The sequence below is a fragment of the Macrotis lagotis genome, chromosome 2 (genome assembly GCF_037893015.1).
Source record: "Macrotis lagotis isolate mMagLag1 chromosome 2, bilby.v1.9.chrom.fasta, whole genome shotgun sequence".
NCBI lineage: Eukaryota > Metazoa > Chordata > Mammalia > Peramelemorphia > Peramelidae > Macrotis > Macrotis lagotis.
This window is the reverse complement of record NC_133659.1, coordinates 10,138,994-10,164,907: the sequence shown is the minus strand read 5'-3', so window position 1 is coordinate 10,164,907 and position 25,914 is coordinate 10,138,994. Positions and strand designations below refer to the sequence as shown.

Here is a 25,914-nt window from a genome sequence, read left to right as displayed (position 1 = left end):
ACTCACTCTCTCTGCTACCTTCTTTGAGAAGCCTTTCTTATTTCTTAGTTGTTACTGTTCCCACCTAATCAAAATGACAGTCACTGGAGGCATTGACATCCTGGAGGGGAAAGATTCACATGCGGAGGCCTTGACAAAACTGATAAAGCACAAAGATGTGTTGTATGAAAGGAGCCGTGTCTTCTGGCATGTCCTCCTGGACAGGTGTGTCTAATATCCAGCCCCATCCTCAACTGAAGGACCTTCCTTCAAGGAGAAGGAGCTTTTCAGATCTAGCTTTCAGATACTGGAATGTATAAGGACCCAGTTGCAAGACTCCATTTTGGAGGTCTTGTTCTCTAGCTGAGATCTCTTTTTAGCTGAGTAATTAGTGAACTTAGAGAAATGTTACTAAATGTATGTGTTCACCTCCTTTTGTTTTGTTCTTTCCTGAGGCCAACCTCTGGAAATTAACCTTTGACTCTTCTTAGGACTAACTCTGAAGGTTAGAACACATTTAATTCTTATTTTTGGGTAAAACTTCCAGAGCTCTTCATTATTTCTTTACCTAGACACAGATTCTCCACTACCCTAGTCCCTTGAAGCAGTCCTCTGAGGATAGGGACTCTTTTCCCTTTGATCTTTTTATCTCCAGTTCTGTCAGAGTGACTGGCGCAGACTTATTAACATGTCATCTCTTCCATTAGTCTGTGATCTCCATAAGGGCAGAGACCCTAATTTTGCCTTTTTTTTTTTAAAGATCCCCAGGTCTCACAGAGGACATTGTATTGAATAGAATAAGTGCTTATAAAAGTTTTTCAACTCCCTGAATTCAAATCTGACCTCAGACACTTACTATTTGGGTGACCTTGGGAAAGTCCCTTAACCCTGTTTGCCTCAGTTTCCTCACGTATGAAATGAGTGGAGACGGAAATGGCAAATCACTTCATTATATTTGCCAAGAAAATCCCAAATAGATCACAAGGAGTCGAACACAACTGAAATGACTTAACAACAAGGAAAGGAATACTAATAGAGTGTTGGTGGAGATAAGAAATTCAATGAATGTGATTAAAAGGCCTATTTTCTTTGACAGTGGCATTCTAGTGCTTGGTAAATATGCCCCAAAGAGGTCAATGGCGGACAGAATGTTTTCTTTTATTATTGAGCTTTGATGTAGAGCACTTTGTATTAGCAAAAGCTCAGAGAAAAGGGGTTCAGATTCTGGGAAGTTATTATTATTATTTTGGGGTTTTGCAAGACAATAGGGTTGAGGGACTTGCCCAAGTTCACACAGCTAGTGTCTGAGCTGTCTGAGGTTAGATTTGAACTCAGGTCCTCTTGATTCCAGGGCCAGTGCTCTATCCACTATATCATCTAGCTACCTCAACAAGGGAATAATTATATCAATCATGGTTCATGCTCTAAAGGAATCTATCTGAGTCATAAGAAATGACACATGTAAAGTATTCTGAGAAACCTTGGAAAACTTATACGGCCTGAAAGACTGAAGCAAGAAGAACCAGAAAATTTGACTATAATAATGTAAGATGAAAGAACAATAAAATGAATCATAATTATATGCTGTATGCTTATAATGATCAGGTCTGATCCCAGAGAAATGCTGAATAAATGCACCTTCCTCTCTTCATTAGAGAAATGGGGGACTATAGATGGGGGATGTTGAGTATGCTGTCAGACATAGTTTGTGTTAGTTGGGGTTGATAAACTCTTCATTTTGCTTGTTTTTAATTTTCAAGGGAAGCTTTACTTTGAAGGGAAAATATATATTTGAAAATTAATGTCATATAAAAGCAAAAAAGACACCAACATAAGGGAAATATTAAAAGATAATAAAAAGAAAAACAAAATGGAAATTTTGGGGAAATAATGGGTCTTTCCTTTCTTCTCCCTGTCTCTTGGCTTCCTCTAAGTCACAACTAAAATTCTACCTTCTATAGGAAACTTCTGCCATTTCTCCTTAATTCTAACGCTTTCTGTGTTGACTATCTCCAATTGATCCTGTAGATAGACTGTTTGCTCATAGCTGCTCACCTGTTGTCTCCTCCATTGGACTATGAGTTCCTAGAGAGCCAGGACTGGCTTATGCCTTTCTTTTACCACAGTACTTGGTAATGGGCACTTTATTCATGCTACTGGTTGACAGACATCACTGGAGGTCTTCCAGCTCACACCAATGCCTATCAGTTTCCTACAGTGATTGTTAACTCTCCTATTAATCTTTGTTCCTTCCCAACATATCAAAGGGAGGGAGGAAGAGAGAGCAACATCAGATGAGACTCAAGCCACATGAGGTCTGAAGTCATGCTGCCTAATTAGCTCTGGTTGACAGGCTAGAGAATGCTGACTGCATAGCTCTGGTGAAATGCAACTCTTGGAGCCCTCATCATGGTTCGGATGGAATGCTAGAGTACAGAACATCAAGGGCAGATCCATCTCAACTGCTCTTTGAACGTAGTTGCCCACGTCTCTAGTATCTAACTGAACAATGACTGTCTCCATCTTTTCTAGTTTGTCTCTTTCTCAGAAGCATTGAATGTTAGAACTGGAAATGACCTTGAGTGGTCAACCAGTCTCTTTTTACAAGTGAGGAGATTATAGAGATGATACAGTGAGGAAGAAATAATGTTAGAATAAGAAAACCTCAGTCCAAATCCCACTGGGCCATTTGCTATTCTTGTAAGACCTTGAACAAGTCAATAATTTCTCTGGGCCTCAGTTTTCTCATCTGTACAATGAGGGAATCAAATTAGAGGGAGTTTAAAGTACCTTCCAGTTCTGGTCTTTTATTCTATGAATCAAGTCAATAGGCATTGGGTTAGGTGAAAGCTGTTGGCTTGCTCATAGCCCCAAGGATCTTGGTAAGAGCTGAAGCTCTAGTCCAGGTCTCTAGGCTTCCTTTTCTATGTCCTTTTCCTGTCATTTCCCCCCTATTTCTGTCTCTATGACTAAAACACTGCAGATGAGGGGTTAAAGACTTAATGTTGCAATGAGTTAAACATTAAGCTGACTTAAAACTGTGGCTGGCAACATTTCTATGAATTTAAGGTACCAGGGTTTTGTGTATTCAACAAATGAGACAGATTCCTTCCTTCCTGGAAAAGGCTCTTTTTATATATGATTATATGAAATGAGAACTCTGGTCAATTAAAAATAGGAGTGTTTAAACTCAGACTGCTTTCTGTTAATTAAAAAGACACCTTTAAAAAAAATGATCTCTTCTCCATTTCTAAGGATTCAGTCTTCTACATGCTAATAAAAATGAAGAAAAATAATCCCCGGGGCACCATCTATTCCCTGATGTAAATCTCCTTTTGAATAAAAATAGTGCTGATTATTATAGGCTCTCCTAATTTAAACGAATGATTCCTCAAATAAGAGTCACTGCCCATTATTTTTGCCTGCCATGAGAAATCCTTGGGTTTTGACTTGCATTCTTCCCTATTCAGAAACAATCTATGTTCAGTAATGCCTTAGCTCCTCCATTAATTATTCTGGAATTTCTTCATTCATATGCATACAGTTCTATTCCTGCAGAAATACATTTTAATGAAGATTCTGGAAAGTGATAAAATACAATTTCTAGCTAAAGATTTCATCAGGGCTAAGCAAAAGCAAGTTCATTGGGGAAAAGGGGGAATAAAATCCAATTTTAAGATTTTAATTAAATTCTTAATTAGAAGAAAGATATTGAAATTCTTATGCTCAGACAGAGCACCTGATAGTGACGAGCTATCCCTCACTTTTGAAGAGGAAAAAAGAGAGATTTCCCTATGTGGTAAGAATGTTTGTGGCTTTGACATAACTAATGGCATTTTGTGTTAAACTTCCAATCTGTGACTTAGCTGGCCTAGGTTGGTTTTCTACTTAACAAGATAAGGGTTTGAGTACTATCATTTGTAATGATGTACATATATTCCCTAAATTTTATCAACAAATATTAATGATGTCCGTATCCTTCAAATCCGATAAATGATTACTTTCATTTTCATAGTTTTATTTCATCATAAGCTAAAGGAAAAAAACCCCACCTATCAGCGGTTGGGTGTAACAGTGAATGCGCTAAGTTACTATGGGAAGCCCACCAGTGATCCCTAGTCTTCAGCTGATCTCGATCATGTCTGAGGCTGGTTCTTATTTTCATTCTGGAGACTTGAACATTCCTCAGATTCTCTTTCAGGCAACACTGAATGACAGAAATTAGTTGACTTGCCAGGCAACCATCTCCAAGGGAGACATATGACCTCTTCTTGGGCTGGGGGAGACTCTTGGTAAATGTTTGCATTGTCTAATAGATAACATAAATGCATGTTCCCACGCATTTGATTAATAAGGTTTGATTGCTAGCATTGAGACATGTTTGTCTAATTATATATTCTAGTGCATTAGTTAGCATAAGCAATGGTCAATTTGTTTTGCCCATGTATTGCCTGGCAATGAGAATAAATTGGTTTTAAAAAGACTTCTTACAGGCTACAGGAAAAGTCTTGCTTCAGAAATTAAGGAAATGAATAGACTTGCATCTGGAGTGGAAAGGCTATCTTTCCCTATAGAAATAGATAACAAGGCAAGAAAATAGTAAGCTTTGCAGTGATGCAAATATGGAGGCACCAGATATCTATACTAGACCATGGCCAGAGGAGGTAGGACTTTTACATAGTAAAAATCACTGCAACAGAATTTTAAAAATCCCCCCCCTCAAAAACACTGAGAATTTTCTACTTAAGAAGTTAGAAGGGGAAAATAGAAATGAGTATCTCTCTATCCATGAAGAGGAAAAAATAGGCTGGAGAGCAAAACCAAGAAACATATGGTGTGTGTGTGTGTGTGTGTGTGTGTGTGTGTGTGTGTGTGTGTGTGTGTGTAGGGGGCCTTTGCCAAGTAGTCTGCAGACACAAGATGACAAAAAAAGCATCACTTGTCCTGAGATTTTGGGAGAGGGCATCTTGTTTTGTTGGTGTGTTATTTCTTTTATATAATATCAAGAACACATTATCACCATTGTCTGGGTTCTGTCTCCTGGGAAACCCAATTCCTCTTTTACCCTTTTTTTCTTGAGAGGATTTAAAAAAAATTGAGTCAAAGTTCATTAATGATCTTGGTCTATAGTTTTTGTTCTGTCTCCCCCTACCCTCCAATGGCCCTCTCCTCTGCTCTGATCAGTTAGAGGGAAGGAAGGAAAAGAGGGAGGAATTTCTGCCAGTAGTGTCACAATTTTCAAAGGATATAGCTTGAGCTCTTCATTTTGGCTGAAGCTGGGTGAAGGAAGAAGCAGAGAGAGAGAGAGAGAGAGAGAGAGAGAGAGAGAGAGAGAGAGAGAGAGAGAGAGAGAGAGAGAGAGAGAGAGAGAAACATAAAGACAGAAAGAGACAGAGACAGAGAGAGACAGATACACAGAGGCAGAGAGAAACAGAAAGTGGACAGAGACAGAGGCATGCAGAGAAAGAGACAGAAAGACAGAGAGAAGAGAGAAAAAGAGAGGAGAGAAAGATATAGATACAGACACATAGAGGAAAGAGAAAGTAGGGAAAGAGCCACTTTTCCATTTGCAGAAATTTATGGCATTGAAAACAAATTAGAGGCTAATTTGTGACTGAAGCATAATCTGTTTAGTGCCTTTTTAAATTATAATGGGAATTTGGTTTGAATATTTTTATACATGCTGAGATATTCTGACTAGTATTTAGAGTGCAGTTCCCTAGGATTATTAAAAGTAGAAACTTTGTAAAATTTTCAAACAAATAGCAATCAGATCCCTTTAATTCTATTTCTTTTTTCTGGAGAGTGAAAAAGGAAACCAAGTCTATAGAAAACCTGTTATTAAAATTCAACAGAACTCAGGATAAGAAGCCCTGATCATTTCTCAAGTGAAGCATCCAGGTAGGTGACATGGTCCCAAGAAAGGATCCTGATTTTAGAATGGAAGACATGGGGTTCCAACCTCAGTCTTTATGGACTCTACTCTGGAGACCTGTGGCTATGTCATTTCATGTCTCTGGATGTCACTTTCCTCATCTCTAAAATGAGAGGGTTGATGGGACTTCTAGAGTCCCTCTTGTGATTCTATATATATAATTCTGGAAAATGAGGGTATCCGTCAATCAACCAGCTCTTACTAAGCATTTATCATAGGTCAAGCACTGGGTTCAGAGACAAAAGGAAAGCCTCCTGCTCTCTGGGAGTTCCAAACTGTTCTATATAGTAGAGTCTAGTCTATTCAATGAGTCTGGATGGTTTCCAAGTCCCTCACTCTATGATGCGATGCTTACTCCATTCTCCAGGGAGAATGCAAGAAGTCTGGGTCCCAGCATTGAGGACTTGGAGTCCACTCTTGGCTCTGATCTTCTGGCTGAGAAACTCAGGGGAAGGTCGGCTGGACATTCTTGCTGCCTCCCCTGGCTTATCTTCTTTCTCTATGATGTTGGCTGTGCTCAGATGATCTCATCTGCTTGGGGACCAGAGGCACCATCTCTGCAAGAGAAAATTCATCATTATGTACACAGACTCTTTCTCTGGGTCATTTAGTATCATAATAGGTGGAGAAGAGAAGAAACACGAGCAGGGTTGCACACAGCCCACACCAGAGTCAAAGGACCTGGTTTAGAAACTCCTGAACCAAATGATGTCTAAGATTTCTCACCAACTTTACATCCTAAGACATAAGAACTGATATTATTAATAGATAATAAGAATCATTAACATTTAATATTTTACACATTTACACTATATTTACATACTAACTACACATATAGAGATATCGACCTACACATATAAATATATAGACACCTCCACACATCCGTACAAATATATTAATCTGATATTTTCCCGTTTGCTCTTTACAACTACCCTGTGAAGTCAGTGCTATTTTTCATAGCAGTTTTCCAGATTAGGCAATATAGACCCAGAGAGGGTAATAATAATAATAGTAATAAAATTAGCATTTACATAGTTCCTATTACGTACCAGGCACCCTTCACAAAGAGTACCTCGTTTGGTCCTTACCTACCCTGGGAGGTAAATGCTATTATCTCCATTTTATAGTTGAAGAAACTGAGACAGCTAGAGAGTCAATGATTTGCCTAGGGTTATACAGCTGGTAAGTGTCTGAGGCTATATTGGAATTCCGGTCTTCCTGCCCCCAGGTGCAGTGTTTTCTCTATCTCTTCCATCTCCTAGCTCGGTCACACAATTAGATTCAACATTTGAGACTGAATTTGGAGGATTCTATCCCAATTCTGTTCATTCCTCCTAGTGTGATGAATGGTCTCACATTTAGTGTGGTGATGGTGTCACATTTGTCACCCAGAGAATAGATTATCTCAGAGACTCCTTCTGACTCCAAGGGTATGTCTCCACATCCATCATGGCTGTGTGCACGGATGACCTGTCATGAGCTAGGATTTTTTAGAGGCAGGAGCAGATCAAAGATTATGACTACAAGGCAGGAAAAGCATGATGTCAATCTTGTATACAAATATGGGAAAGAGCTGAAATTTCATCAGCAGAGAGAACTTTCTCCTCCTACCAATCCAGACTGCAGCCTGTCTATGACATGGGGGAACATAGAATGCTAAGGTCACAGATTTTTGGCAGAACTTATCTCAGAGGTCATAGAATTCAACCTTCTCATTTTCATCTCCAGAAGGAGATTGCAGGACTAGAGAAGCACAGATTTAGAACTTAGATGGAACTTTGAGATTATGTAGTCCATATGAGTAAGTTCGGGCCCAGAGAGTGAAGCGCTTTGACCATATAGATAGTGAGTGTCAAAGCCATTTTGAACCCAAGTCTCCTGTCTCCAAGATCACCAACACTTCTCCTACTACAGTGTATCCTCTCAGATTAAGTTCAAGGGAGCTGATCAAGGTGGTTAAATAATGGAGGGAGAGACACAGTCAGAAATTAATAGAGACAAAAGTTAACTCAGTTTTCTCTCCCTTTTCCAAAACCATGCTGTACAAAAAGAGAGAGATGATGCTGTTCAGCTGTATCCATCATGATCTCATGGGCCATAGCACCCCAGATCTTTCTATCCTCTACTGCCTCTCGAAGTCTGTCCAAGTTCATGTTGGGTGTTTCCATGTTACTATCTCTCCATCTCATCATCTCCCATTCCCTTTAGCTTTTGCCTTCAATCATTCCCAACCTTAGGGTCTTTTCCCATGAATTCCATCTTCTCATTATGTGGTCAAAATATTTAAGTTTCAGCTTCATATTTGACCTTTCTGATTTAATATCCTGACTTAATTTCTTTAAATATTTTCTGATTAGAACTTGTTGCTGTCCAAGGGACTCTCAAAAGTCTTCTTTAGCACCACAACGTGATAGCATCAATTCTACCTGTTTCAGCTTTCTTTATAGCCAGACTCTCACACTCGAAAAACTCTAGCTTTGATTATATAAACTTGGTTGGCAAGGTTATGCAGCTTGTCTATGTTATTTTTTTTTTAGTTTCTTGCAAGGCAAACAGGGTTAAGTGGCTTGCCCAAGGCCACACAGCTAGGTAATTATTAAGTGTCTGAGACCGGATTTGAACCCAGGTACTCCTGACTCCTAGGCCGGTGCTCTATCTACTGTGCCACCTAGCCACCCCTATGTTATTTCTTTGTAGTATGCTGGCCAGATGTAGCAGAGTTTTCTTTTCAAAGAGCAAGTGTCTTTTCCTTTTACGACTGTGGTCATCATCTGCAGGATTCTTTGAGGCCAAGAATATCATCTGACGCTGCTTCCATTTCTTTTCCTTCTATTTGCCAGGAAGTGATGGATCAGTTGCCAGGATCTTAGATTTTATTTTCTTCTTTGGTAATGTCAAGCTTCAAGGAAACTTTTATATTCTCCTTAGGGCTAGGCAGAAGCTTAGGGAACCTAGGCCAGACAAGCTTTTCTGATGCCTCCATTTTGTAGATCATGGGGCCATAGATAGGGAGCTGGAAGATCATTCAAATAGAGGCCATGTAATCCACCATCTTAACTTTACAGATGAAGCACAAGATGATGTTCTCTAGGTCAACTGGGTGATGCTATGAATAAAGGACTGGGGTTGAATTCACTAAAACCTGCAATCAAATCCTATCAAATACTTAGCTCTGTCAATCTGAATAAGTAATTTGATCTTTCTCAGCCTCAGTTTCTGCTGTCTATAAAATACTTTTAATGGTTTTGTGAGGTACCATATGCAAAGTACTTTGCAAACATCAAAATACTATGTAGATGCTAGCAATTAGGAGTAGTAGTAAGTGACAGGGTTGGACTTGTGGAAATATCCCCATTTTTTTTCCCTTTTCAAAGATATGCTTTTGGGTGTTGGCTAGGTGGCGCAACGGATAGAGCACCAGCCCTGGATTCAGGAGGACCTGAGTTTAAATGTGACCTCAGACACCTAATAATTACCTAGCTGTGTGGCCTTGGGCAAGTTACTTAACCCCATTGCCTTGCAAAAAACCTTAAAAAAGGTAGATTTTTGTAACCATCTTATAGTTGGTTTAACTATAAGGAATAGTTTAATAGTTTATAAACTAGGTATTTTTGGTTTTTAAAAAAGTTATATGTAATTTTTTTAAATCAATAAAAAATTCATTTTGTCTTTCATCTTCCCCACCATTGGGACAAAACCCAAACAAACCAACAAAACAAACCAACTAAAATTCCTCCCCAAAACACACATGGTTAATCAAGAAAAAAACAACAAAAACACAAAAAGTCAAATCAGGTACTGGCCACGTGCCCCAAAGATTGTGTCATCGAAAGGGCATAAAGGATTTTCATATTTCCCTTTGGTTAAAGATACAATTAACATATTAAAGTAAAATTGTATGCCCTACCCCAACCCCTTCTTATCTATTTGAAAGTCCAGGAGGTGAATCCAGACCCTCCTGATTCCTAAATCGAGGCAGGATTCTATCCACTGCCCTCTACCAATGCTCTGAGGGGCCAAAATTCTGCCAAAGAAGGACATGCTCAGCTCTCCTCCCTTCAATAACATTCAGTACATGATGTTCCAGATATCCAGGACAACCCTCTGTTCACTCTTATTTGGTTTAATCAGTTGAAAGTGACCTTTATTTAGCCTTTCATCACATTTCACCCAGCTCACTAGAGCAGTCTTATAATTGGCCTTTTTGCCCTATTTCTTTTCCATTTTTGATCCAAGTTAAACTCTGTTTCCAAAATGATTTTCCTTAAAATGTAAACTTCTCTCTTCATGCTTTAAAGCCCGCCATAATTTGGCCTTACTCTCTCTTTCTTGGTTTATTGGACATGACTTCCCCTCCGGGTTCTAACCAAACTGGCCTTCTCTCTCTCTTACACTGAACACTCCACTTTCCCTCCTCATGCCTGTGCAAGGAATGTACTCCCTCTTTACCTCTACTACCCAGAATCCCTCTTTTCAAGAAACAGTTCAAACTTTCTAATTCCCCACTCTTATAAGTGCCAATATCCTCCCTTTTAATCTTGTATTTAGTCTACATTATTTTATTTGTATTAATTCTTTTAATTTTCCCTTAGAATTTATTTTGTTATTTTTTCAATAATTATTTTTCCCTTCCCACCTTCCCCCAACTACTGAAAAGAAAGAAGGGGGAAAAAAGGAAAGAAGGAAGCAAGAAAGAAATAAAGGAGAAAAGGAAATGGGAAGGAAGAGGGAAAAGAGGGAAGAAGGAAGGAAGGAAGAAAGGAGGGAAGGAAGGAAGGAATCTCTGAAATACATAAACACAATAAATTCCCACATCGATCATATCCAAAACTGCATTTCTCATTCCACATCTCTTTAGAAGTTGGAGAGCATTCTTCTCTGTCTGAGGAAATTTGAGTTTAAATGACTTCCATAGAGTCTGAAGACAGATTTGAGGCCAAGTTTTCCCGTCTCCAGACTAGGTGCTTTATCCATTGTATCACCAGTGACTGTGACAGGTAGGCAAAGTTGGTCAAATTATGAATGAGTCCTCTGGAATCACGGTCGATCATTTCATTGCTTAGAGTTTTTAAGTGTTTCCAAATTGTTCATTTTTTACATATTGATTAATTTTTTTGATGTTCTACTCTAAGTCATTCTTCTGAATTTTCTCTACATTAGTTCTTTCAAGTCTTTTTCATACTTCTTTGGAATCATTCTTTCTTGCCTTTCTTACAGAAGTGTAATAGCACAGCATTCCATTCATGTAGCACAATGAGTCTCCAATCGATGGATACCCTCTTAGTTTATAGTTTTTGCCGACACAAAAAGAGTTGCTATCAATATTTTTGTATATAAAGGAACTTTTCCTTTCTTAGATCTTTTGAAATGCAGTGTTAGTAGAAATGTGTATCAAAGGGCATGCATTGTTCAATAACGTTTTTGTGTCCAATTCTAAATTGCTTTCCAGAAGGATTGGACTTATTCGTGACCACCATCAATGTGCTTATTTTCCCCGTCAATTGGGTGATGCAGCAGATAGCCTAAAGTCAGGAAGACCTGGCTTCAAATCTGCCCTCACACTCTGGTTAAATCATTGAATATCTAGCTGCTCCAGGTCCCTTAACTGTATTATGAAGCTAATAATCTCACTTAGCTCCAAGGGTTATGGAACTGTTTGGACCCAGACAGACATTACAATATAAAATTGAAAGGTGGGAAGGAGGTTGGTTCAGGGGAGGAGGAAGAGTTTCCTCTTGACAAGAATAGATTTTACCAGTATTTCTTAAAGTTTCTTTTCAAATGAAAATCAATCTTTTCTCTCCTTCCCCAGTGGGAAAGCAAGAAAAATGAATTTCCTAATACAAGCTTGGAAAGTCAAACAAAACAGCTTCCTGTATTGACCATGTTTTAAAAAATCTGAATCTGTATTATTGAGACTATCAACTCTCTCTCTCAAGAGGAGAGTAGGACACAACATCATGAATTTTTTTGGCATAATGGTTGATGATTTTTCTGATCTATTTTCCTGGATCTTTCAGTTGTTTGCCTTCAAAATAGACTTAATTAACAGAGATAAACAGGGAAATGGCATTTTGCCAAAAGGTCCCAGAAACAATGAATCAAAAATGAACCTTTTTGAATCCAGACCCCACAAAGAACTGGGAACTCTTGGAGTTCCCATAAATTTGCAAATGGCAAAATAAATGAATATGATGGACTATTTTTTTTAAAGAAATGATGAAGGGGATGGTCTAAGGGATGCAGAAAATGGTTATTGATACAGAGTGAAATGAGAAGAACCAGGGGAACAAGTTGTACAAATGATGATGATGTTCATCCTTCATTCTCAAAAAAGACCACGACATGAGGGAGGTGACACCATGACAAACATGCAAATTGGATTTGAGTGAGGGGGCTGTGCTAAGTCACCAACCTCACTTTCTCCTCTGGATCCATTTGTGGCCAGATATGAATCAGGACACTTGAAGATAGCCATGAATGTAAGGGAATCAGAGTTAAGTGACTTTCCAAGTTCACACAGGTTGCAAATGTCAAATGTCTCAGGCTGGATTTGAACTCAAGTCCTCCTTACTCCAGGGATGGTGCTCTATCCCCTACACCACCTAGCTGCCCCAGTTATATAAATAATGGGTTTTTTTTTAGTTTTTTTTGCAAGGCAATGGGGTTAAGTGGCTTGCCCAAGGCCACACAGCTAGGTCATTATTAAGTGTCTGAGACCGTATTTGAACCCAGGTACTCCTGACTCCAAGGCCGGTGCTCTATCCACTACACCACTTAGCCACCCCAAAATAATGTTTTAAAGACAAATAACTAAAATATTTAGGGACATTGTGAAATAGCAAAATTATAAACCAATAATAAGAAATAGTAAATTGACCATGAGATTGATGAATATGATACAGTGACCTAGGATAAATTAGTCCTTGAAAGTGGGGGAGGGACTGATAGGACTCATATCCTAAGATTCTAGAAACACTGATCTGGAAGGGATGCCAGAGGTCACTGAATCCAACATCCTCATTTTATACATAAAGGAATTGAGAAGCAGAATGATGGTACTTGGGTAGCAAATCTATATTCATCAGCACTATAGAAGGGATTTGTAGAGGAAACCATGAAATTTATCTACATTTTCCCCTCCCTTTTTCCTTCCTTTCATTATTCTTTCCTTCCCTCTCTTTTTCCTTCCCTCCCTCCCTTCCTTCCTTCCATCCTTCCTTCCTTCCCTCCCTCCCTTCCTTCCTTCCTTCCTCCCTCCCCTTCTTCCTATTGAGTTTGTCTCCCTTCCTTTCAAATCTTATATCTCAACATCTTCCCCTGTTCCTATGATGATAAAGAAGACTAAGTGAAATACAACATGTGCCAGGAGAAAAATGGAAAAATCCCAGTCTTTGAACTTGTGCCAGTAGCACAACTGGGAACATAGATAGGACCTGATTGTCTGGAACACCCTGGTTGACTAGCCCCATAGACAGATGACTGAACAGATTGCTGGAATTTTGGACCTATTAGTAGTTGGGTCAAGGGTTGATTGGTAGCTTTGTGGGTCAGGACCTGGACTGAGTATGTCCTGCTCCCTCTAAAACTGTAAGTTCTGCCTTATTTCTTGTGACTTCCTACAGATATCATGTGGATGTATATTCTGAAAAAGCCCTTCTTAGATGCTAATATCTACTTGTTTCCAAGATTAGCAAGAGCTCTCACCTGTAACCTGATGACTCCGAGGCAAAATAAGAGCTCAGTCTGGAAGAATTCCCAGATGCTGTGCAACACACAGCTTAGGGGAATGGTTGGGCTCATACAAGACAGGGCTTCTTCTGGCTCTACAAGCAGAAACTCCAAGCTCAACTGGTCTTTTCCTGTGTTGGATGGAAGTATTCCTCCGGAACAGAATGAAATGATTGAAGCAAACTGGAGAAATAATGAAGTCTGTACTCAGAGGTAATGAGTTATTCACCAATGATTGCTTGGTGACCAATGGGTTGGCATCCTAAGTAGAAATGACTATAATTATTATTAGCGCAGAGGACCACATAACTGAGTTAGAACAATGTTTATTGCCTTCTAAAATACTAATAATTTCGATAATGATGGTTCGGCACAAAGGACCAAAAATCCCATCCATTCTCTTTTTTTCCTGATGGCTTACCACCCTTCTAATACATTCCACTCCATCCAAATTTCTCCAACCATGTCAAGACAATTCAACAAACATTTACTAAGTTTACAAAGTATGCAGGGAATTGTGTGAGGTATTAAGGATACTAAGACCAAAATGAAATGTTGTTGAGTTGTGTCCAACTCTACATATATTCAGTAGTCATATCTTGGCAATATGATCATGTTTTATTTCAGTATTTTTCACTTTTTTTTGCATTTCTTCTTCCAGATTATCTTTTACTTCTGGATATTGCACTCCCACATTTTTCTGTCATTCGCTGTTTCTCTTTGCTCTTCAGTTCTCTAGAGGCTGCTCTGGTGATCCAAGCTTACAAGTTTTTGCCTCTTGCTATTCCACAGCACTTGGGGTGGAGGGGTGGGTAGAGAGAGACGTGTACTGCACTGCAAGCCTCTGGGTGAACTACTATAACTCTTGTGCCCTAACATAGTGAGAAGTGAATGAGTTTGGAGGGAGCACACTGGAAGCTACGAATGATCTTTCTTTGCTACTAAATGATAGAACTGTTATCTATTTACTTTCTTGGTGATCTCAACCATGTTATTGTTAGTTAGCCATTTCAGTCATGTCCAACTCGTCGTGACCCCATTTGGGGTTCTCTTGGCAGAGGTCCTGGAGTGTTTTGTCATTTCCTTTTCCAGCTAATTTGATACATGAGGAGACTGAGGCAAGCAGGGTTAACTGATTCAGGTCAGATTTGACCTTAGGAAGATGAGTTTTTCTGACTCCAGGCAACTTTAATCATTGTATCACCTAGCTGCTTTGTCTAGACCACAGGTTAATTAAAATTGCATTTCCTCTATTTTTTTATAAATAGTATTACAGAATTTTTAGAGTCAATGTTTAGTTCATATTACATTATTCTTATTGGCTTAACAGAAAAATGATTATTTTTCACTCATCAGAAATCACAAAATGAAATGGAATTTTTTAAATTTGTATTTTTATTTTATTTTTTCCAATTACATGTAAAGATAGTTTTCAACATCCATTTTTTTGGTAAGAGTTTGAGTTTCACATTTTTCTACCTCCCTCCCTTCCCTTCCCTTTCCTCTTGACACTGAGTAATCCTATATAGGTTCTACAAATACAATTGTTAAACAAGTGTTTTGAAAAAGTAAAAGAGTTCAAGATAAAAACCCAAGGTGACTTACCTTGTGAAACTGTGCTTAACTATTAACAAAAAAGATGAATGTTCAGTATATTTTAAACATTGGTGGTTGCCAATTGTTTTATTTTGATTTATTTTGTTTTTGAATCTGTGTCTCCATATTTGCCCAGACTGGAAATGCAATGGTCACTCTGAGGCTCAAAACCAAACCTGATCAGCAGGAAATTTAACTCACCCTGTTTTTTTTTCACTTGGGTCAATTAATGCCTCCTTAAGCAATCTAGATGTCTTTGACTCCTAGAGGCTTCCCATTTTAGTTCTAGACTTAATGCTTCAGTCCTACTGTAGTTCAGAATTCTTGCATCAAGCAATCCAATCCATCAGTTTATTTTTTGCTGTTTCTTGTCTGAAATCACAACTGTTATTCCCTTTCTGAGTTCATCTGAGGAATAATATAATCAAGTCCAAACTCTTGGTCTTCATGTTTCAATGGAGTTTTTTTTTTGGTAATTAATGTATTGTTGCATTTTGTTTTTTATCTATTCTGCTAACACCTTGCATTTTATAGTTTTCATCTCATTCACATTCACTGTTATAATTGTTAAATCTGTTCATTCTATTCTCTTACACTTTCTCTTTCTATACTTTTTCCTATTTATTTTAGCCTTCTCTTCTCTATTCCCTCTCCAAGTTTGTTAGTTTTGCTTATTACTAAACCCTCAATGACTCTTACTTCTTTCTTATTTACCTTTCCCTAATTTCTTTTTCTATTTCTCTGCTAAGCTAAAAGCATTTTTATATCAAACTCTGTGTGTCTGTGTGTGTGTGTGTGTGTGTGTGTGTGTGTATGTGTTTGTATGCTTTGTTCTCCTTTTACCAGTTAGATGAAAGTTAATTAAAAGTGACACCTGCTCTTCCCACTCCTTGGCATACGATTCTACTTACTCAATTCAATTATGTGTTTTAACACTTTTTTCTCATATTCCCTCACTACATCCTCTCCCCCACATTAAACATTTTTTCCTTTTATCTTCAATACATAGCAAACTAAGTATGTGTCCTCTACCTCAATTGACTACCTCTCTGATCCCTTGAGATATTAGAATTCTTTTCTTTTTTAGGTTTTTGCAAGGCAAATGGGGTTAAGTGGCTTGCCCAAGGCCACACAGCTAGATCATTATTAGGTGTCTGTGACCGGATTTGAACCCAGGTACTCCTGACTCCAGGGCCGGTGCTCTATCCACTGTGCCACCTAGCCACCCAGAGATATTAGAATTCTTAAAGAATCCCCTTTAACATTCCTGTTTTTCATTAGAAAGTGTTTGTCCAGTCTATACTTTTCAACTACAATTTGGTTTCTTTGCTCACCTAACATATCCAAATAATCTCCTCTTTATCCTCTATTTCACCAAAACACCCTTATCTTTATGTAGCACTATTGGGAATTGGGAAAGGAAAATAGATGGAGGCAAATTCCCTGGGTATGAATTCAGCTTTTGATGCTTACTCCCTGTGTGGCTCTGATGAAGTCATTTGATTGTTATGAGTCTTGTTTTACTCATGTGTAAAAAGAGGAGGTCAGGCTAGATGTTCTCTAAGATCCCTTCAAACTTTGATTCTGTGATTTTGTGATTCTTGAGAACTTTAAAAACTACGGTCTGCTTTCTGGATGACTCACCCAAATCTTTCCTCATAGTGATCATCATATCCCCAGTACTGACCTTATAGTGGTGGTGTGACAATTAGTGGGAAAAATGCAGCTAAAGTGCTTTGTAAAGTTCTAATCACTATGTAAATGCCAGTAGGAATAGAGTAGTAGTAGTAGTAGTAGTAGTAGTAGTAGTAGTAGTAGTAGTAGTAGTAGTAGTAGTAGTGGTAGTAGTAGTAGTATTAGTAACAGGAGGAGGAGGAGGAAGAGGAGGAGGAGGAGGAAGACTGGGAGTGGGATGGCATAGTAGTAGTAGTAGTAGTAGTAGTAGCAGCAGCAAATAAATTGAAATTTTTGAAGTGCATTTTCCTGCATCTTTTGTCTTCTTTTTGGACAGATATTCAGAGCTGCTTGGAAAGGTCTGCCAAAGGGAAAAGGGGGATATTCTAAGACATACACAAGAGAACCATAAGCTGCTGGTCCGTGACCGTCTCAGGCTGGTTTTGGATGATGATGACTTCTTTGAGCTTTCCCCATTGGCTGGCTATGATTTACCCTATGGCACAGTCTCAAATGCTGGTTGTCTCACTGGTGAGTTGAAGAACCTAACTTCCTCTTAACTCTGTTGGGAAATCTGTCCTCTTGCTCTGCCAATTTACCTGAGTCAGGATTCAAGTTGCAACACAACATGGATTACATTCAACCCTAGGTTAAAGATAGGGAAGTTGCTGTATATTTTTTCACTTTTCTTAGTGGAATTCAGATTGGGAAATATCTATTTTTTTTTGTTTACCATGCAGTGGTTGACCAGCAATATGGAATGAGTTAGGTTGTTAGCATCTAACATACCCCACTATGCCCAGACCAATCTTCCTAGAAAAGTTGCTTTCCTTCTCCCCAGGGTCCCCATGTAGGGTCATATTTTTGTGATCTCTGTTTTCCTCTTCTAGAACAGCAAAGAAGCTATTGATTCTCAGTCAAAAAGTCATCGGGAAGCAGCTAACCCCTTTCTCTGAAGCCTTCATAGAATAGCATCATAGTTTTGCTCACACTCCATGGGCTTCCAACATTAAGATTTTTCCACAACTAAATTCCACATTGTGTAATCTCATCCCATTGATTGGGGAACTCATTAAATTAATGTTTGGATTGTCTACCTTGTGACAAGGTCTATAAACCTCTAAAGACCATGAGATTTGCATTGCTAACCAACTTGGGAAGAGAAGAAGCTATTCAGAAGTGAAGATGAAGAGCAGAGAATGCAAAAGAGGAAGTGAGAGAGAGAGAGAGAGAGAGAGAGAGAGAGAGAGAGAGAGAGAGGACAGAGAGAGAAGAGACAGACAGAGAGAAAGAAGACACAGAGAAGACAGAGAGAGAAGACAGAGAGAAGACAGAGAGAGAAGAGACAGAGAGAGAAAGAAGACAGAGAGAGAAAGAAGACAGAGAGAGAGAAGACAGAGGGAGAAGACAGGGAGAGAAGACAGATAGATAGATAGATAGATAGAGAGAGAGAGAGAGAGAGAGAGAGAGAGAGAGAGAGAGAGAGAGAGAGGAGACAGAGAGAGAGAGGGAGAGAGAAGACAGAGAGAAAAGAGACAGAGAAGAGACAGACACACACACAGAGAAAGAGAGAGGAGACACAGAGAGACAGAGAGAGAGAGAGAGAGAGAGAGAGAGAGAGAGAGAGAGAGAGAGAGAGAGAGAGATAGTGAGAGAGCAAGATCTGCAGTGGAAGCAGTAGCCACAGATAGAGTACTCTACTCAGGTGACACATGCTATGTCTTGAAGTGACTGAAGTCTGCCTTTCCCCAGCCCACTACTTATCTTATTAAGGGAATTTGCCACAGAGTGTCTGAATTTAGGCTACTTGGAGAAACAGTATACTCTCTGATTCTCCTTTCTGTTTTATCACCACATACAATTGATGGGATGATTCAGTATTAAGAGTTTCTCAGTCATTTAAAATGTTGGTTACTGGGTGATTTGCATTTTTGACAAGGCCTTACTAGATTAAAAGAAAGATCATTTCAAGTGTATCCTCACTAGACGCTTTTGCTATAGAAAGTGATGGGAGAGGGGGAAATGTAGGTAATTTGCTGCACTAAATTCAAATGATGGAAAGAATCCCTTTTCAGCTTGTTCATCAGCAGAAGTCCTGAGAGTTCAGAGTATCTCATGAATATTATTTATAATCTGTATGTTTACATTTTTCTTGCTTTGTAGAGAAAGAGAACTCTGTAGAATTACAGTTTTGCCCTTGAACCAAATCCTTATGAATCAATGTTATTTTCAAGCAGACAGCTTACTTTTTATCAGAGAACTTGGGGCTTTTTTTTTGTCTTCCAAGGTGAAAGGTGGGAAGGGTGAATAAATATTTTTTAAATTAATATTTTATTTGTTTTCCAATTATATACAATAGGAGTTTCTACCTATCATTTTTTGTAAGACTTTGAATTTTACAATTTCTCCCCCTCCCCCCATGACCAGATCAATCTTCCTAGAAAAGTTGCTTTCTTTCTTGTCATCCCAGTCATCTTTTTTGCAAGGCAATGGGGTTAAGTGGCTTGCCCAAGGCCACACAGCTAGGTCATTATTAAGTGTCTGAGGCTGGATTTGAACCCAGGTACTCCTGACTCCATGGCCAGTGCTCTATCCATTGTGTCACCTAGCCGCTCCCTCTGACAATCTTTACGTTATTGTTTACATGCTATACACTGATCAAAATTGAATGTGTTGGGAGAGAAATCATATCCTTGAGGAAAAAATAAAATATTAGAGATAGCAAAATGATATAGTACGTAAGATAATTTTTTTTTATAAAATAATTGAAAGTAATAGACTTTGGTCTTTGTTAAACTCCACAGTTCTTTCTCTGGGTACAGATGGGATTCTCCATCACAGGTGTATCGTGATATATATTATATAGATGTATTATGCGTATGTAATTTTGAGTATATTAGAGGATCCTCATGAAGCATTCATACACATATACCATCCAAATCAGCCAAGAAACTTATAATTTGAGACCTGAAAGGATCAGTTTTCAATGTATCTAAAAGAGAGTTGGAAATTAAAGATTTGGAAAAGATCACTACTAAAAAAAAGATAATTGGGAAATTATCAATATAGACTCACAGACCTATATGTCTACTTTACCATCTCTGCAAAATATTTAGAATAATCTATACATGTATCTAGGCTATCCCTGATAAAAATATGAAAAGAGATTCTGGGCAATCCCTAATGCTCTCCTAAGGAAGACTTTTTCAACCCAATTCTACAATGACCTAGAAGAGGCTTCTCAGCTGTTGACCAAAAAAAGGGCACTTGACTTGATCAACCTATATGTTGTCCCGAAGACTTTCCTCCAAGGCTATGTCTTGCACATATTCTTTAAAATCTTAAGGGATTTCTGGAGAATTTGACCAGAGAAAAAAAATTTTTCATAAACCTCTAAATAAAAACCTCAGGTGCAACATGAAAGAAGGCAGAAAGACTTTGTCAGTGCTAGGAAAGAAGTCCAGCATGGTGTCAAAAGGAAGAGATTCCATAGAATATAGGAGATGTATGGGGTGGTCAAAGGACTAGCACCTCTGGTGTGAGGGTTGCACATCTAGCTTTAGTATTTGCCTGCCACCTAACTCTCATCTGTGGCTCCAAGAAGCTATAGCATGTGCAATGGCCACACCATGGTTAAAACATCTCAGCAGACAAGTCAAGCTAGGTAGAGGGCAACTAATAAGCCTCAGACCCATTGCTGAGTTAGAGGAATGGCTACTCCAAGCATAGGAAGGCCTCCATAGTGGAATGGGCAGATGAGATCAGTTTATTCCAATAGCTATGAAGGTGGTTGAAGTAGGTGCTGTGGAGCACTTGGAGCTGGGTCAGACATTGAAGATGCCTTCAGAAGGTCACTCATGAAGGTCCTAGGTTACTCCCAGTTGTCCTGACTTTTGCCACTAGACTTTGGTGATTTAAGAAGAAAGAGGGAGGGGGATGACTTTGTGGAACTCTGCCTCATTTAAATCCAATTAATACACAAGTTAGGATACCTCATGATGCCATTGGTCCTCTTCAAAAATGAAGGATGATGTTCTATTAGAAACCAGGAGGGATGGGAATTCAGGGAAGCCTGAAAGGATTTTAATGAACTGATGCTGAGTGAGATGAGCAGAACCAGAAAAACAGCAACATAGGGTAGATGATCAACCTTGATGGACTTGCTTATTTCATCAGTGCATGAACCAGGGACAATTTGGGGCGATGGAGAATACCATCTGTATCCAGAGAAAGAATTGTGGAGTTTAAATAAAGACCAAAGACTATTACCTTTAATTAAAAAAAAACTGTTACCTTATTATATAATTCTGCTACCTCTTATACTTTATTTTTCTTAAGGATATGATTTCTCTCTCATCACATTCAACTTAGATCAATGTATACCATGGAAATAATGTAAAGACTAACAGACTGCCTTCTGTGGGGGTGGGGTGGGGAGAGGGAAGCAAGATTAGGGGGAAAATTGTAAAATTCAAAATAAATAAATAAATTTTAAAAAATGAAGGATGAACAACAATTATAGATAATAAATGCACATATTTGACCTATATATACATATAAAACATGTACATGGATATATATAGAAACACATATATACATATATAGATACCTATATATCCATATTCTATCATCTTTCTCTATCTCTATCTCTATCTCTGTCTCTGTCTCTATCTCTCTCTATCTCTGTCTCTGTCTCTATCTCTATCTCTATCTCTATCTCTATCTCTATCTCTATCTCTGTCTGTCTCTGTCTCTGTCTCTATCTCTATCTCTGTCTCTGTCTCTATCTCTATCTCTATCTCTATCTCTATCTCTATCTGTCTCTGTCTCTTTCTCTGTCTCTGTCTCTGTCTCTATCTCTATCTCTCTGTCTCTATCTCTATCTCTCTCTATCTCTATCTGTATCTCTCTCTCTCTCTCTCTCTCTCTCTCTCTCTATCATCTCTATCTCTATCTCTAGCTCTGTCTCCAGCTCCGTCTCCGTCTCCATCTCTGTCTCCGTCTCTGTCCGTGTCTCTCTCTCTGTCTCTGTCTCTGTCTCTGTCTCTGTCTCTGTCTCTATCTCTATCTCTATCTCTATCTCTATCTCTATCTCTGTCTCCGTCTCCGTCTCGGTCTCTGTCTCTCTCTCTCTCTCTCTCTCTCTCTCTCTCTCTATCTCTCTCTCTCTCTCTCTCTCTGTCTCTGTCTCTGTCTCTGTCTCTGTCTCTATCTCTATCTCTATCTCTGTCTCTGTCTCTGTCTCTATCTCTATCTCTATCTCTATCTGTCTCTGTCTCTTTCTCTGTCTCTGTCTCTGTCTCTATCTCTATCTCTCTGTCTCTATCTCTATCTCTCTCTATCTCTATCTGTATCTCTCTCTCTCTCTCTCTCTCTCTCTCTCTCTCTCTCTCTCTCTATCATCTCTATCTCTATCTCTAGCTCTGTCTCCAGCTCCGTTTCCGTCTCCATCTCTGTCTCCGTCTCTGTCCGTGTCTCTCTCTCTGTCTCTGTCTCTGTCTCTGTCTCTGTCTCTGTCTCTGTCTCTGTCTCTATCTCTATCTCTATCTCTATCTCTATCTCCATCTCTATCTCTATCTCTATATAAAATGTTGCAGGAACAAGTTTCCAAATATCTAAAAGAAGACAGGCTATGTGTTTGTGTCTACGTGTATATACAGGGGCACACAGATATACAGATAAAGATATTTAGCTACAGCAGTATATCTCTCTTCCAGCACAAATCTCCTCTATGGATCCATGGACTAATGTGAGTGATCTTTTCATCTTTGTTTTCTCTCTTGCTTATCATATATCCTAATATTGCACAATAAGATAGTCTAGTTCAAACATCATGACTTCATTGTCATTAATAGAGAGAATAATTTATTATATTAAGATTGACAGACACCTTCATTTTTTCTTAGTTTTCATTTTCTTCCTGGTTTTGTGTATATGTTCTTTTTTTTTTAGGTTTTTGCAAGGCAACAGGGTTAAGTGGCTTGCCCAAGGCCACACAGCTAGGTCATTATCAAGTGTCTGAGACCGGATTTGAACCCAGGTCCTCCTGACTCCAGGGCTGGTGCTCTATCCACTGCGCCACCAAGCCTCCCCTGTATATATGTTCTAAAGGCATTAGTAATATGATCAAGTATTAGCTTACACAATCTAGTATCTAACTTCCCTAATGTTAAATTGCCCTCTGAGTAGTGGTATTGTTTCAGCCAGGTGAGAGTGAATAATGTAAAATATATATATAGCTGTCTTTTTGGTTAATATTTTACTTAATATTTTGCTATAATATTCTTTAATAAAATTAATCTATATTTCTCTGCTTTATCTCACTGTGATTCTGGTATAAGGATCCTATTTGTCTCACAGAAGGGGTTTGAAATGATGCTTATACCATTCATCTTTTGGAAGATCTCACAAATCAGTTTAGGTTTAAACTAGAATTGTCTTTGGGCTCTACATCTCTCAGTTTGGCAAGGACAAAAAGTATTTGCTGACAAAGATACTTTCTAGGTTATTTTGGCCTATTCAGTTTTTTTTATGATTTTAAATTGGAGAAGCTTCCTTAGAAAATGATGATAGTCTATGATAATGTTTTTCTTTTGCTATCAATAGCTTGTTGAAATAGTTGGGAATTAGATACTGCATCTTTTGTTTTTGTATCATTTCCTCTCATTTCATATTGATTTTTATCTTTGCTTTAAGAAATGAAATTTTATGCAGATTCTGAGTTTATGCAGAGAGTTGATTTAGAAATGATTCCCACACTGATAACAATCATTCTGTCTTTGTACGAGGGTGATTGTAGTTTATGCTCATCACATCTAGTGCTTTTGATTGTCTTCTTCAGGAAAGTACACTGGATTTTTGAACAATGGTTTTAAAATAAAAATCAACAAGACTCTGATAACCATGTCCTTAACACTGAGGCATATTTTCTAACATTTTTCTTTGTTCCATGGGTTCTAAGGACTAAAGAAACCATCATCAAGTGGCCGAACCATGTGGCCACTTGTCGTGTCCCACACTTCATCAGTCAACACATATTTATTAAACACCTCCTGTGAATTAGGCATTGTGCAAAGCTCTAGGATTTAAAGAAAGGCAAAACTATAGATTGTCTTTGTCCTCAATGAGCTCCCACTCTAATGGAGGAGACAGCATACAAACAACTGTGTACAAACTAGATATAGATGAGATTCAGTAGCAGTTTCTCAGTGGGAAGGCACTAAGCTTCTGGACATTTGAGAAAGGTCTTGGCAGAAGGGGAGACTTGAGCTGTGATTTGAAGGGAGTAAAAAAGCCAAGATAAAGAGAGAGAGACAATTTAGAAATGGGGGACAAACAGGGAAATTCATAAAACTGAAGTTGAGAGATGGAGTAGGTGTGGGAAGAACAAGAAGGTCAATGTCACTAGGTTGCTTGGTACATGGAAGAGAGTAAGATCTAAGAAGACTGGAAATGCAGAAGTAAGAGAATTGTATATTTGGTCTTGGAGTTACTAGGAAATCACTAAAGTTTATGGAATCAAGAGGCAGTGATAAGCTTTAGGAAAAAAAATTTGGCAATAGAGTGGAGGTTAAAAAGAAGTGGGGAGAGATTTGTGGCAAGGTGAGCCATCATCAGGCTATTGCAATACTCTTAAGAGGGAATTGATGAGGCCCTGCCCCAGGGTGGTAGTGGTATCAAAGGAGAGAAGATGGAATTGGATGAGAGATTTTAGGAAAGTAGAAATGACAAAGAAGTTTTGGAACCTGACAACTGATTGGATATGGATGATGAGAGAGTGAAGACCTGAGATTGATCCTTAGGTAGTATGGGACTGAGAGGTTAGTGCTGTTTTTGACCTAATAGAAAACTGATGCGGGAATTTTGGGGGAAAGATGAGTTTTAATTTGAATTTAGGTTGTCTATTAAAGAGTAGGGCAGAATAAGGAAGCATGAGAATCATCAATACAATCAACATTTATTAAATGCCTACTGTAATCTAAATACTATGCAGAGATTGACACTGCAAAGATGGTGAATCCATGGGAACTAATAAAATTACTAAATAAAATAATATCTGGGAAGGAGATGAGGATCAAGGACCAGAGGCTGGGGTGGGGGTAGGGGACAGGATTGACCTGGATGAAGATAGCCAAGACTAGTGAAGAGTGATCTTCACAAAAAGAAGAAATAGGGGAGAGCAGGGTTTCTCAAACCAAGAGAGTAGAGACTCAAAAATTTGCAGAGATGTTAAGAACTTAGGAAAACAAATACAAACATGAAGGATTTGTTGCCCTCAAGGTGTTTATATTTTCTTGGAGGATAAATATATATATATATATATATATATATATATATATATATATATATATATATTCTATTGTGTGGCAAATGACTAACTCCCAAAAGCCTTAGATAACAGCACCTTTTAAATCGAACTGCATGTGGGTTTAGGCATTAATTTCTAAGCTAAGAGATTCTCCTTGTTTAAGTAGCCAAATGTACATTATCCTACAGGAATTGGGAAAATATGTGGTGTTTGGTGCATGTTAATTGCCAATGATGCGACAGTCAAAGGAGGATCTCTATATCCTATCACAGTGAAGAAACAACTCCGAGCTCAAGATATCGCAATGTTGAACCATTTGCCAACAGTGTATTTGGTGGACAGTGGAGGAGCATTTCTGCCCTTACAGGTACTACCCAAAACAGTTTCCTAAAGCAATAAATCAATGAACACCTATTAGATGCCCCATAAGTGTTAAAACCACAATGTCCAAAATGAAAGTTCTCCGTCTCCAAAGACTGTACTTTCCAATGGAGGAAACAATATCTACACATATAAATGACATAGACATAATGACATAAAATGAATAGGAGGTAAAGGTGGAGAGAGGTACAAGTAGCAAAGGTCTCATGAAAAAGGTGGTGTTTTAGCTGGATATTGAAAGGAGTAAGGAAGCCCATGAAATGGAGATGAGCTTGGAGGTCTTTCCTAAAACAAAGCACATGGATATTTG

General features: G+C 38.5%; 1 protein-coding gene across 4 annotated transcripts in view; it reads left to right on the top strand.

The window, feature by feature from the left end:
- Window positions 1–25,914, top strand: part of LOC141512347 (biotin-dependent 3-methylcrotonyl-coenzyme A carboxylase beta1 subunit-like) — a 71,313-nt gene that overhangs the window by 14,175 nt on the left and 31,224 nt on the right. For 3 of the 4 annotated variants that reach the window (XM_074221211.1, XM_074221209.1, XM_074221208.1), the window contains exons 2-4: window positions 13,540–13,858; window positions 17,253–17,446; window positions 25,412–25,590. In XM_074221211.1, coding sequence (XP_074077312.1) covers window positions 13,540–13,858; window positions 17,253–17,446; window positions 25,412–25,590 — 692 coding nt within the window. The remainder of the gene's footprint in view (window positions 1–13,539; window positions 13,859–17,252; window positions 17,447–25,411; window positions 25,591–25,914) is intronic. The other variant, XM_074221210.1, reaches the window with a different exon arrangement.